This window comes from Sciurus carolinensis, chromosome 18 (genome assembly GCF_902686445.1).
Source record: "Sciurus carolinensis chromosome 18, mSciCar1.2, whole genome shotgun sequence".
Taxonomy (NCBI): domain Eukaryota; kingdom Metazoa; phylum Chordata; class Mammalia; order Rodentia; family Sciuridae; genus Sciurus; species Sciurus carolinensis.
In genome coordinates, this window is record NC_062230.1 from 9,263,709 (window position 1) to 9,278,402 (window position 14,694).

The following is a 14,694-nucleotide window of genomic DNA, read 5'->3' on the forward strand; positions in this document are numbered from 1 at the left end:
ACATCTCTAGCAATCAGGGAAATGCAAATCAAAACTACACTGAGATTTCATCTCACACCCATCAGAATGGCAGTTATCAAAATATAAATGCTGGTGAGGATGTGGGAAAAGGTACACTCATATTTTTGGTGGGACTGCAAATTAGTACAACCACCCTGGAAAGCCGTATGGAGATTCCTCAAAAAACTAGGAATGGAACCACCATATGACCCAGCTATCCCACTCCTTGGTATTTATCCAGAAGAACTAAAATCAGCATACTATAGTGGTACAGCCACATCAATGTTTATAGCAGCACAGTTCAGAATAGCCAAATCATGGAACCAGCCCAGCTGCCCATCAACAGATGAATGGATTAAGAAAATCTGGTGTATATACACAGTAGTGTTTTACCCAGACATGAGAAGAATGAAATTACGGCATTTTCGGGTAAATGGATGGAAATGGAGAACATCATGCTAAGTAAAATAAGCCAGACTCAGAAAATCAAGGGTTGAGTGTTTTCTCACACATGTGGAAGCTAGAGAAAAATAGGGGAAAAAAGGAGGGCAGATTTGATATCACAGAGATATTGAGAAGGTCAATGGAGTAGGAGGAGGAAGTCGTGAGGGAAGAGGGATGGGAAAGGGGAGGCAATGCAGAATGAACTTAATAAAAAAAAATCATGCTATGTGCATATATAAATATCCCACCTTTATTGTATATGTAAAAAGCACCAATCAAAAATAAATAAGTAATGGGCTGGGATGTAGCTCAGTGGCAAAGCATCTGCCTTGCTGGGTTCGACCCCCCAGTTCCAAAAAAGAATAAAAAAATAAATGAAGGAAGATCAGTAGAATAGAAGAACAGGAGAGAAAAGAGAGGGAGGGAAAGTGGGGGGAGGCAGGGACTGAAATGGAGTGAATCAAATTCCTTGGGTATATGACTGTCAAAACTATTACTACTAACCTGGCTACTGTGTATAACCATAATGCTTTAATTAAAAACAACAACAACTATCCTACAGAAACAGGCTCTAAATGAGACATTTTTCTTATCTTCCAAAGTTAAGGTGTTGGTTGTTGGTGATACTTGGGAAGAAATCAAACAAAGAATAGCAACTTTGGAAATTGTTTCCTGTGGGACCTGGCTTCCGTCTTCACCAGGAGGGTTCGCCTGCTGCGGGTGGGCGCTGTGGATTCTGTAGGGGCAGGTGGTGGGTGGGGAAGCAACATTTTAAAAATAGAATTTAGGGGCCAGGAGCATGGAGCTCACTTACCTAGCATGCGTGGGGGCCCACATTCCATCCCCAGCACTGCAGGGCAAAGCAAAAAAGTAAGAGTTAAAGATTAAGTATGAACCTCAGTTATTGATTTCCCTGGAATATAATGGCCTCACAAATCCTTGGAGATTATCTCTTAGGATGTAAAAATGATTTTGTCCATTAATGAGGGTTTGTTAAAATAGAGTTCCAAATGTCTGTAGGACTTTATGACTTCTTTTTGACTCATAGCTCATTTCCCCCTCACTGTAACAGGACCTCTGGTTTGAAACTGCACAGCATTCTTGCCAAATGTCACTGAGGGTACCTTGCGCAATAGCGTCAAGTTGCTCTGAAGAGTGAGCTCTGCCAGGCGGCAGCGTCTTCGAGGATCCAGATCGCAGCCAAGGCGCTGGCAGAACAATTGCATCCACTCACTCAGTCAGTCAAGCAATTATTCATTTATTTCAACACACATTCATGGAGCACTAATTCACAGCGGGGCCCTGCTCCACGGCAGGAAAGTAATGGCTCAGCAGACAGCCCGCCTTCCCGCAGCTTTTAGTCCAGTGGGTAAACAGGTAGTTTTAAAGAGGCCATCACCTAATTTAGCAAATCTTTTTAAAGTCACCTTTGTGTACCATGCCCTGAGGATACAGTAGCGAATAAGAAAGACAGGGTACTTGTTCCAGTGCAGCTGGATGTTAAGCGGGTTACAAGTTTAATTTCAAACTCTTGAGCGAGGGTGCTGTCACCAGAGTGCTCAGTGACTGGAGGTGGAAGGGAGATGCATGGTCAATTTCTGAGTCCTTTCGATTTCTTGATTTCTTTCTTTCTTCCTCCTCTTCCTTCCCCCCCCCTTCCCCCTCCCCCGTCTTTATTTCTTCCTTCCTCTCTCCCTCCCTCCCCCCTGCTTCCCTCCCTCCCCACCCTCTTTCCTTCCTTCCTTCCTTCCTTCCTTCCTTCCTTCCTTCCTTCCTTCCTATGCTGGGAACTGAACCCAGAGTCTACTGATGCTAAGCAATGCTCTGCCTCTGAGCTCCACACAACCCCCTCTTTCTGAACCATAATACTTTCACCCATAAGGTGGGGGGAAAGGACACCTGCTCTGTGCATCCTCTTGCCCCATCCTGGGAGTAACTGGAAGGTAACGTAGATGAAAGTGCTCTTTAGTCTATTCAGAATCACAAATAGTATAGTGTTTGCTGCCAGGGTTGGCATGGGGACAAGTGGAGGGACAGGCACCTCAGCTCCCTGTCCTTGGAGCTGGCTTGGCGTCACATGGGGGTGGGCAGCATCACTGGTGTGGTCTACCTCACCCCACAGGGCCTAGGTTTTGATTTGAACTCTGACATACCTCTGTTTTCAAACAGTTCACATGGATTTGTTGTTTATTTGGAATTTAATGCATTTATAGAAGATGAAGCTATGGCTTCCATATTTTAAGCAAGGATGTATTTTGGAAACCCATCTCAGGGTCTTTACCAGAGACTTTCCCAGAGACTTACCCCAACCTCTGATGTCAATAGGTTAAGCTGGGATTGCTAGAATGTTTTGTTAATGTAGACAAGTTTCCCCTCAAAAGAAGAAATTATCTTACCATGTAACGGTGCCTGGAGAGTGGGGATGTGTTTTGAGAAGGACTGGAAAAAAGTGTTTCCGTAAGCAGGTGATAGAATGGAGTTAGTTCTGGTACATGGGTTGAAATTCTTTGGCATTTTGAGTCTATTGATATAACTGCAAGATGTTCTCCTTTTTTCCCCTTCTACTATAAATCTGAAGATTTCCTAACTGCATCTGAATTCACTAATCAATGGCTCGGTACAGTGGTTTTGAATGTGGCATGGCAGTAAAACTCATCTGGCAGAAAACCCCCCTTCACTGTCTTTAGCAGGGATTCTCTTCTTACTCCCTTTTGTATCTTAAAGGATTTTTTTCCTCAGAGAAAAATGTAAATAGTGAGTTTCAGACCTAAAAGTCAGATAAAGTAGATAACTAACATGTGTTGGCAGATCTCCTAGGTGGTAAGTTATATTTTCTAATTAAAAAAAATTTTACTTGGATGTTTAAAGCTATTGAGACGATAGCTTAGTTTTCTGTTCCTATCATTGTTTTTCTTTGGCTTATATTTGTTTTTAATTCATCATAAAATCCTGGAGGTCAGTGCCACATTTACACATGCCTGAAGGCTGGAGATTTTGTCTCCTCCCAACAGAGGACTTCAGCTGGGTGACTAGCCACCTGCATGGAAGGTTGTTGAGTGCTAAACCCTTTGGTTCTTAAAGTAAATTGCACTAAAAAGAGGACATACATCGTCCATGGTTAGGGAAGTAATTTTCAGATCAGTCCAAACATTATGTAGATGTGTGTATCAATATATTGTGAACTTTTTATTTGGCAAAGTCACTGTTAAAATTATCAGCATGTTTCGTTACCTCATTTCATTAAAGAGAGGATATTTTCACAGTAAAAAAGTAGGAAAGATATAACCTCAGGAAAAAGGCCAGCTGTTTACAAGTCATTAGTTTGGTCTTGTGAAAATTCCACTATGGTGTCATTGTTTTGTTTAGGCCCTAGTGGAAAGGTGACCACAGAGTGTTGTTTGGGAAACACCGGCCTGAATGAGGCTTCACTGGGGAAGTGCCTGGTCTGGAAGACAGTGCAGACAGGGATTGTCCTGTGGGTTAAGGAGCAAGGCCTAACCCCCTGGGGTAGGCAGGAGGGGGAATGAACCAAGAGTGGGAAATAAAAGTGATAGTACTGGATGGGAAAACTTAAAACCCAGGCAGAAATTTAGATTTCAGTTTCAGAGATTACAGTTATTAGATCTTTTTTGAGCCTAAGAACATGAAAATGGCATTTCAAAGGATTGATCCAACTGGGTATGGTGGTACTGCCCTGTACTTCCAGCTACTCAGAAGTCGGAGGCAGGAGGATCTATTAAGTCCAGGAATTTGAGACCAACCTAGGTAACAAAGGGAGACCCTGTCTCAAAACAAGCAGGGAGAGAAAAACAGAGCTGGATCTGGCAGCTTGCAAGGAGGGCACTGTTTTGAGTGGATCTCAAGAATAAGAAAGGACAGTTCAAGAGACAATTAGAGGAGGAAGAAGGAAAATCAAAAGGACACATAAATAGGAAGAGGGAAGAGTAAAAAAAATTACAATGAAAATTTCTAGCTTGGTGGATAGAAAAATAGTGAAGAATTGACACAAAAAGGACATTTCTTAAGATAGAATAAAGTGCTAAATTTCTGTCGTGGCTCATTCTGGGAGTGCGTGACATCACACATAGCATTCCCATGACCCCATCTTTTGTGAGCAAGACACTTCCCTTCCATGATTTCAGATGTTCAGTGAACGTTGTGTAATTTGTTCTTCCCAGATCCCCAGTGGTAGGAGAGCTATGGTGTGAGATTAGGAAATCATGGGATGCAAGAGATGGGATGTGGTCAAGGTCAAGGGGCACTTCAGAGCTGGGGCTGGGGCAGCCATGCAGTGGTCGCCACTGGAAAATAAGTTTCATTTTCTACAAGAATAAATATCTCTTTTATTCATTGTTGGGTCCCCAGAACCTCATGCATAACTGGTACGTAAACTTACTTGTTTAGAAAGGAGTGCTAGATTTAGATAGAATAGAATTTTATACCATCTAATGAATTATCTTCTATCATTATAACCTCCTAGAGTAGAGATAATTATATCTCAAGATCACAAAATTATGTTAGATCACAAAATTATTTTAGTAGGAAAAATCATATGCCTTTAAACTAGATTCAGAAGGACCCTAAATGACCTTTACACAAATTGAGGCAAAATTTTCTTTGTGCTAACATTACTAAGACCTTCTCCATTTTATGATGTAACCAAATTCCACTGGATTGAGCATTAAATTACAACACGACTAGCCTTGTAAATATGAACACAGAATAATGTTTTTGAAATGTGGGACCAGAGTCATTGGCATTCAGAAGCCGCCTGACACCAGCTCCTTTGGGGGCCCAGAACTGGTGGGTATAGAGATGCAAAATTCCTTGACAAAATACTGGCAAAGTGAATACAGCAGAGTATTAAAAGGATTATGTACCACTACCAAGTGAAATTTCTCTTAGAATGTAAGGTTGGTTCAACATATGAAAATTAATATAATAATCCTATCCTGGATCAGTAGTTAAAGGCAAGCACTGAATAAAAGTCTTTGTAGATGCAGGAAAAGCATTTGTTAAAATGTAACACCATTATATGGTTAAAACATTTAATACTTAAACTAGAAATAGAAGAAAATTTCCTCAGCCTAATAAAGGACATCTATTGAAAAACCAACAGCTCACATATTCTCCATTGATTGAATTTTGAAGTTTAAGATCAAGAACAGAGAAGGATTTCCACCAGTGGTGTTCAATATTGTACTGAAAGTACTGTGCAATTAGGCCAAAAAAGAAAGGCATCCAGATTGATGGAAAATGTTTTCAGATGACATGATTTCATATGTAGAGAATGCAAAGGAATCCACGAAAGAGTATTAGAGCTAATTAATTCGTTCAGCACGGTTGTTAAGTATAAGATAAATATACAAAAATCAATTGTTTTTCTGTACATGGTCCATGGACAGTCAGAAAATGAAATTCAGAAAACAATTCAATATGCCATAGCATCAAAAAGAATAAAATAGAAATAAATTTAATAGAGGTGCAAAACAGATCTCTGAAAATTACAAAAAAAAGCTGAAAGTATTGAAAGAAGACCTAAACAAAAGGGAGAAATCTCACATGAATTCAGATATTTCATATTATTTAGATGGCAGTGCTGGGCTGGGGTTGTGGCTTAGTGGTAAAGCGCTTGCCTAGCATGTGTGAAGCACTGGGTTTGATCCCCAGCACTGCATATAAGTAAATAAAGTTCCATCAACCACTAAAAAAAATATGTTAAAAAAAAAAAGATGTCAGTGCTTCCAAAATTCACCTACAGATTCAGTGTAGTCCTTATTGAATCCCAGCTGGCATTTGCTGCAAAAATTAACAAGCTGATTTTAAAATTCATATGGAAACTCAACAGACTCAGAATAGCAAAACCAGTCTTGAAACAGAAGAGCAAGGATGGAAGATCCATCTTTCCTGATTTCGAAACTTACTACAAAACTGTAGTAATTAAGAGAGTGTGGTCATGGCTTGAGGAGAGACTTATAGATCCATGGAATAGAAGTGAGATACCACACAAGGATGTTAAGAACAATCAGTGGAAAAGAATAGACTTTTCAACAAATAGTCGTGGTATAACTGGATATTCCCTGGCTAGAGAATGGAGTTGGACCACTTCACACCCTTAAAAAACAAAACAAAAATCTCAAAATGGATCTAGATCTAAATGAATAATTAAGAGCTAACTAATAAGCATCTGGATTATTTCTACTTCTTAGCTATTGTAAATAATCCCATAGAAGTTATTATATAGACATGACTTATTTCTCTTCATTATAAACGTATGAATGAAGTTGCTGGAGGGCAATAAGGTAACTCCACATTTAATGTTTTGAGGGACTTCCAGACTGGTTTCCACGGCACCTGTACCGTAATCTGTTAGAAGAAAAGAAAGGAGTGAATCTTCAAGACCTTGGGTTAGGCAGTTGCCTTAGATATGACATCAAAAGCACAAACAACTGAAGAAAATAGATCAATTGACTTAATTAAAAATTAAAAACTTGGGTGCTTCCAAGGACACCATAAAGAAAGAGAGAACCTTTCTTGGGAGAAAATTGTCTTACAGTTGATAAGGATTTTTAGAATATAGTATAAGGAATTCTTAATAATAAAAAGACAACCCAGTTTCGAAGTGGAGAAGAGAATGGACAAGAAATTTCTCTGAAGGACAGGTTCAAAGGCATTAGTGATCAGAGAAATGCAAATCAAAACCATAGACATGGGAAATCATAGAGGCAGACAATAACAAATATGAATGAGGATGAGGAGTTAGTGGCGCCCTCATACAGAGCTGGGGGCTATACAGCATGGTGCAGCACTGGGGGATGGCGTGGCAGTTCCTCAAAATGTTAAACATACCCCCTCCCCAGCAACGTCACTCACAGGTTTATAATGACGAGTACACACGTCTATAAAATAGCAGGTACAGGATTATGTATAATGAGCCAAGAAGTTGAAACAACCCAATGTCTACCTGCTGATGAGTGGAAAAGAAAATGTGGTATATCCATACGGCAGATAACTCAGTCACACAGAGGACTGACTGTTAACTCATGCTACAGACCTTGAAAACACCCTGTGGAGTCAAAGAAGCCAGTCATAAAAGGCCACATATCATGTGATCACACTCATGTGAAATGTTCATAATAGGCAAATTCTCAGACACAAAGTAGGTTAGTGGTTGCCTAGGGCTGGAGAGCTTGAGGTTAAATGAGGAGCAGCTGCTCCTGGCTGTAGTATGTCTTTTGGGGAGGATGAAAATGTTTTAAAATTCATTGTGATAGTTGTTCAATCCCATGAGGATGCTAGAAACCATTGAATTATGGGTGAATTGTATGGTATATAAATTATATATTAAATAAAGTCATTATATAAAAAGCAAAAAGTTTGTACAATAATAAAAATATTTTTGTAAAATAATATTTACAAATTCTTAAAACTTTATATTCTTTTTTTGTTTTTTCCCCCTAGTACTAGGAGTTAAACCCAAGGCCTCACGGATGCTAGGCAGGCATTCTACTGCTGAACCACATTCCTAGAACACATTCTTAAAAATTAGCAAGATTGTCAACTCTCTCCCCCCAAAGTAGCAAAATTTGTGAAGCGTACAAAAGAGGAAAGTACATTGCATATTCTCTCTTGACCAAGTAACTTTTATGGTGTGACATGGGCGTGGTGACAATTTCTTAATGGAAACTGATACTATCTCATTAATAAGAGAATAGCACTATTTTTTAATATAATTTTTGTTGTAGATGGACACAATACCTTTATTTTATTTCTTTATTTTATGCGGTGCTAAGGATTGAACCCAGTGCCTCATACATGCTAGGCAAGTGCTCTACCACTGAGCTGCAGCCTCAGTCCCAAGAAAATCACTATTAATTGCATTCTTTCTATATACCAACACTATGCTATATTCTTAGCATACATTTTGTCTTTTGTTCTTCACAACACTCTGATTTTATATATATATTGAATATATATATATTGAATATATATATATATATATATATATATATATATATATAATTGAATTTTTTTACCATATTCTCCAATATACCAAAGTTTACGTTTATAAAATTGCATCATTGACTGGGGATACAGCTCAGTGATAAAACACGTACTTAGCTTGTGTAAGACCTTGGGTTCAAATTACCTCACACAAACACATACACAAAAGTATTATAACACCAAAAATGCAGTGGTCAAGCACCCTCTGAGTTCAATCCCTAGTACCCCCCCCCCAAAAAAAAGCATAGCTCCTTTTGTTGTTATTAACAATAACTAGCTATAAAGGTAAATGTTTCAGGTCTTTATTTCCTTATTTGAATTTGTTTTTATGTGATCCTATGTAGTTTAAGAACATATCGATGATAAATCTACCTCTGTTTAAATACAATTTTAAATTTAAACTAAAGCATTTCAGATTTGTTATAGCTGGTCTCCAATTTGAGGAGAAAGTGCTTTACTTTTTAGGTCATTGCTGGGTTTTTGTTTAATGTGGTACTAAATTTGAAAGACAAATTATTGGTGAAGATAATCTTTAAAACCTTTGCTTTCTGTTGCAAATATAGACTTGTGATGGTGGAAATCTTGTCCCTAAATGTTAATCCTAGTATTTTTTGTTTTTGTTTTTAGTATTATGTGCCAAGAACCTTGCAAAGAAAGACTTCTTCAGTAAGTAAACACCCCTTTTGCTCTTCTAATATCAATATCGTTCGTGTATTTCTGAAATTTTAACCTTTATAAAAAACACTGGGCGTAGTCTCCTAAAAACCTTGGAATAGAAATACATGGTTGACAAACTTTGTTTTCCAGTCAACTGCCACACAGGGGCTCCCTCGCTCAAAGGCATAGAATTTTTAAATCATACCAGAAAAAACTGTCACTCTTCATTCTAGCCACACCCGGGCTGTCTGCCTCCCTATTGAGAAGATATTGTGTTCTGTGGAATGAAGTGTTTTCTGTCCAAATACAAATGAGACGTTTTCCTATAAAATAGTTGACTTGAGTAGAATTATTAATCCAGTTTTATAAATTAAATCACATTTTTCAAGTCCTGTAATTAAAAGAATTGTAAAAAATAGAGAATCCTAAAGGAAGAAATCACTCCTCAACGTAAGAAATTCACCTACTTTCAAGTAGATGCCTGCAGCATTAAATTCTTCACACTTTCTGATCCTCCCAAGATAGCGGCTCAGCTCTTAAGTGGTATTATTCACACTTTAAAGATGAATCTCAGGCTCAAAGGCTTTATCCAAGTAGCTAGGAAGCTCCAAAGCAGTGGCTCACTTCCAGGTCTGTTTCCAAAACCCTCACACCTCACCACCTGTCTGATCCCACAAACCTGTCTGATTCATACGCTGACATTTAGGGACTTAACAAATCAAGGTAGGTAAGACATTCCATAGGTAAGACGACTAAGATTTCTGGCTATTATTATTTTAGAAGGCATACAGATACATTTTCTTCCATTTAATTAGCTCCACTTAGTGGTCATCAGAGATGGAAATTTCTTTGAATTTAAGTCGATATTTTATAGTTTTCTGTCCTCTAAAAATCTGAGAGTGAAGACGCACAGGGTGTCTCTCTTAGAATGCTAAATATAGTAATTTACTTTGCTAGTTGAAACTAACCTTGGGTCACAGAATAACGTCCCAGGACAATCTTCTGCCCTACTAACTGACCTTGTGACTCCCTCTAGCCTGAAAGATGTGTCTGTGCCACTGAGTCTCATCCAGGTGTGGCTCCTCTCTCCTCTAGGACTCCCTGACCCTTTTGCTAAGATTGTTGTGGACGGCTCTGGGCAGTGCCACTCAACTGACACTGTGAAAAACACATTGGACCCAAAATGGAACCAGCACTATGATCTGTGAGTTGAAAGCCTGTGAGCCCCTTGGGGAAAGCCGGAAGTAGAAGTAGGTGTCTCCTTGGAAGAGGAGGATTTAGGCAAGAAAAGACAGGCAGGGGGCATTGGGCGGGGGGAGAGGGAGGCTTACTAACTTTTTATTGATTATAGGTGAATGGCAAAATGAACACGTATCACCAAATTTTACAGTTTATGTCCTTGGAAGGTCTTTCCTTTGGTATTTGCAGAGATTTTTATGGTTTCTTTCTTTAATGGTGATCCTCGGACTTTTCAATCTCCTGGCCATTTTAGCAGGAAAGAGTAGGTTGTAGTTCACGTCCTCAAGGTTCCTCTGTTTTTCAGTGAAACCCTAAATCTAGTTATAGTTTTTACCCAAAAAATGCATTATTAGGATCGAATAGTTTTGTTGATTTTAAAAAACATTTTGCTTTTTAATGCAGATAAATTTTCTGCAGAAGAAAATTTAGTTTTGCATGACCAAGCATACATAAGCCCACAAACCAGCAGACGATTTTGTATATTCATCCATGAATTGAATTGCACTTTGAAGATCACTGTTTTATAAGCACCTGTGTTTTCATCTTCATCAAAGTGGCCTGGCACCATGACGCACGCCTGTCATCCCAGCAGCTCTGGAGGCTGAGGCAGGAGGATCGAGAGTTCAGAGCCAGCCTCAGTAACTTAGCAAGACCCTAAGCAACTCAGCGAGACCCTGTCTCTAAATAAAATATGAAAAAGGGTTACGGACGTGGCTCAGTGGTTAAGTGTCCCTGGGTTCAATCCCTGGTACCCAAAAAAATTTTCGTCAAAGTAATACTGATTTTTTTTTTAATTAACAAATTGTACTATGTACATTTGGGTCAGATTTTTAGTAGTAGTTATATTCTAAGATTTAGTTTCAATTACCTGAAGGGTCCAGAAATGACTTGGAAAGTGGTTGTCACCTCTTGTCCTGAAAGTTGGTCTCTGTGGTTGACATACACTGAGAATGAGGGGGACTTTAATGTCTTAATGTACTTTTGTATACTTTGGATGCATCTATGGGTTTATAAGGAGTCCCTTGTTACAAACTAGTATTTTTTGTTAAGTCCAATTGGTGGGTACTTATGAACATGTCACTGTCCTACAGAAGTATTAGAACACAGTAAACCTCTGTTATAGCATTATATTAACATGAGGTGATCTGCATCTGCTCCTTGCATAATGGTTATAGTCTTTCCCCCAGCTTCTTAAAGTTAGTATGGGGTATATTTATTGAATATCTGTCACATGCAAGATACAGAATCAGTTTTATTATATAAGAATCCTTGACTCAATCAGATAAAATTTCAACAAGATTATCATAATTCAGAAATACAATTAAAATGTTCGCATTTTCTTTTCAGATATGTTGGGAAAACTGATTCTATAACCATCAGCGTATGGAACCACAAGAAAATACACAAGAAACAGGGAGCTGGCTTCCTGGGTTGTGTGCGGCTGCTCTCCAATGCCATCAGCAGATTAAAAGATACCGGCTGTAAGAACCAAATGCTCTTCTGCCTCTTATTGCAACTGAAGAAAGCTTAGGAGGCATCTGTTTTTATTTTGAATGCTGAATACAGAATTCCTGCCTCCCCCCTAGTTACCTTTCCTTGGGTTAAGTTTTGAATTGTTTGTTTGCAGACCAGCGTTTGGATCTATGCAAACTAAATCCCTCAGATACTGATGCAGTTCGTGGCCAAATAGTGGGTAAGAACTTTCTCATCTGTATAAAGGATGCTCTTACAGAACATAACACTCAGCTGGTCCTCACTGAGGAACACACATAGGCACTGACATACTTCCAAGGACAGACCACCTATGGGCCATCTCTAAAACGTTGCGTCGTGTGTGGTGTTTATTATTTTATTGAATTCCCTTCATCTTATCATTTACATTTGTACAGAAAGATCTGGGGTTATAATTTAAAAAAAGTCATTCTGATCATCACATTAATGGACAATTAATTATTATTAATTCTGATCATCACATTAATGGACAATTAATGTATTATTCAAAGGTTAAGAATGGTGGCCACATATGCAAGGACTGGGGCCATAGTTTCTTTGGGAAGCCCCACCTTATATGTATAAAGCAAAGATGATTTGTGATGAATTTCATAGAATGTAAATTTTAAAGTCAAGGATCAGATTGTGCAGAGAGAAGAGTTTAAATGTGCCAATGTTACTGTACTGACTTGAGGCATTCTGTAGGAAGTGATCTATCTGTTAAGTAGCTCATTCCATTATGCACCCCATTTTATCAGTATTTTAGGTAAGGCTGATGTTGGCCGTTTGCATTGCAAGGAATCAAAGGAAATGGTATCACAGCATCGGAGTGACTTTCTGACTCCTATCTTGTAGGTTTTATCTTAGGTAGACTTGAGCCAAGACTATGAACAGTGCATATACATTCCGAACATGATCATAATGAAAAAGTTCTCACTTACTGCTTTTCCATTTGTGATTTCTTCCTTTATTTGGGGAGGGATGTTCCAGGGGGAGAACAACTGAAAACGACTTAATAAATGTTTTTTTATTGTCCACAGTAAAGCAAGAGTGTAAATATTGAGCTCTAGACTTTGCAGATAATGAAAGTGCTCATCCTTATTAAACATAAGTCACAGTCTCCTTAAGCGATAAAGTAATTTAAGGAGCCGAATTTTGCATTGTTACTTTACGGGGAGCTTAAGAACCCCATTGCCTTTTCTGCTGCACGTTTTCAGGGACTGTCCAGGTGGTATGTGGTGTATGCAGCTACTGGAGTAAAATCCGGCATATTGAAAGCACAGGAATTTGTGTGTGTGTGTGTGTGTGTGTGTGTGTGTGTGTGTGTGTGTGCACGTACGCACAGGTGCGCATACATACAGGTGCCTCATTTTTTATGCTGTGGTACATAAATTATTAAGTTGCAATGGCTCATTGTACTACCCTTGTATAAAACACCACTGGTTTTAATGCAGGCTGTTCTTTTCTGTTTTAGTCAGTTTACAGACGCGAGACAGAATAGGCACTGGAGGGTCGGTGGTGGACTGCAGGGGACTGTTAGAAAATGAAGGGTACGTATGACTGTGGTGACACCAGCCAAGCACTCTACTTCCATAGGCTCTCAACCTGTAGGAAGGTAACCCTCCTCTCATGTTGCTGTGCTGGACACTTGGGATGCATTAATGGCTTTTGGGATAAAACTACGATCCAACTGACTTGTTTATAAAGGTGGCTGTAATTACTGGGGTTATGCCCAGAAAACTCAGGATCCAGCTTGGGAGCCTCCCTCTGGCCAAAGATGGGACAGTTTGAGCATCAATAAGAATTATAACTACAATGAATTGAAATATCAAATCTATTAAAGATTCATGAGTTCATACTTGACACTAAGGGGAGGAATCTAAAACACACACACACAAAAACCCCCAAATATTTAAAAACTCATTAGTCACTCTCACAATCTTGCTATTCCCCAACAATCATTAGTGGTTTCTGACAATATCACATTAACATACATACAGGGCGCAGGGAATGTGTCACTTTGCCCCGAAGGAATTCAATAAGCAAGATCCAGAGTGGACATTCTGTAGGGTGCACTGAATGGGTGCATTGATGGTACTTCAGCTATCCCATAAGAAAAGTTAAAAAATAAAAGGAGGGAAGGAGGACCTGTAAATTAATGATATAAGATAGGTACTAAATGCAGTGTGTGGAATTTGGATCCTGATTTATGAGACAACTGAAGAAATTTGAATGCTGATATTTGAGTTTTTTCAAAATTAATGTGTAGCCCAGTTAATGGAAAAAGTCCTTAACTTTGAGAGTTGTGTGCTGAAATGTCTAAGGATGAAATGGTAAGACATTGGCGGGGAGGAATCGGAGAGCACCCAGGTGACGGCTTTGTCGCTGGTTGATGGGCACAGGGTGGAGATTCCGGGGGGCAACTCATAGTTCTAATCTCTCAATTTGTGTATCTATTAGAAAACTTTCAATATGAGTTTTTCTTTTTCATGTACTTAGAAGGGAAAAATAGCCTCTTAAGGTAAATTGTCTTCAAAATTGCCCAGGGGGTGAAAATTTATACTTAAAAAGCACTTAGAGTCATTGTGGTATTTTATGTAACCAGGAATTCTATTAGAGAGTAAAATAATAAGTGAAATGGAGTATTTGGATTTGATTTTAACTCCAGAAAAATGAAATCTCATTTTACAGCCTCCTTATAGTGCAAAATTATCTTTTTCCCATCATTCAGCTTTACCCTAAAGTGCACTGTATGGGTGGCTCTGATGGCACTTTCGTTGTGGCTCCTTCTAGCTGCCTGTTCCTTTGAAAGAGCCCGCCCTTTTAAATTAGAACATGATGGAGTTTGTAATACTCAGC

At 38.9% G+C, this 14,694-nt stretch overlaps 1 protein-coding gene across 3 annotated transcripts in view; it reads left to right on the forward strand.

Annotated features, from left to right (window-relative positions):
* Positions 1-14,694, forward strand: part of Smurf1 (SMAD specific E3 ubiquitin protein ligase 1) — a 96,185-nt gene that overhangs the window by 61,286 nt on the left and 20,205 nt on the right. For all 3 annotated transcript variants that reach the window (XM_047533289.1, XM_047533290.1, XM_047533291.1), the window contains exons 2-6: positions 9,076-9,114; positions 10,201-10,309; positions 11,692-11,825; positions 11,972-12,037; positions 13,310-13,385. In XM_047533289.1, coding sequence (XP_047389245.1) covers positions 9,076-9,114; positions 10,201-10,309; positions 11,692-11,825; positions 11,972-12,037; positions 13,310-13,385 — 424 coding nt within the window. The remainder of the gene's footprint in view (positions 1-9,075; positions 9,115-10,200; positions 10,310-11,691; positions 11,826-11,971; positions 12,038-13,309; positions 13,386-14,694) is intronic.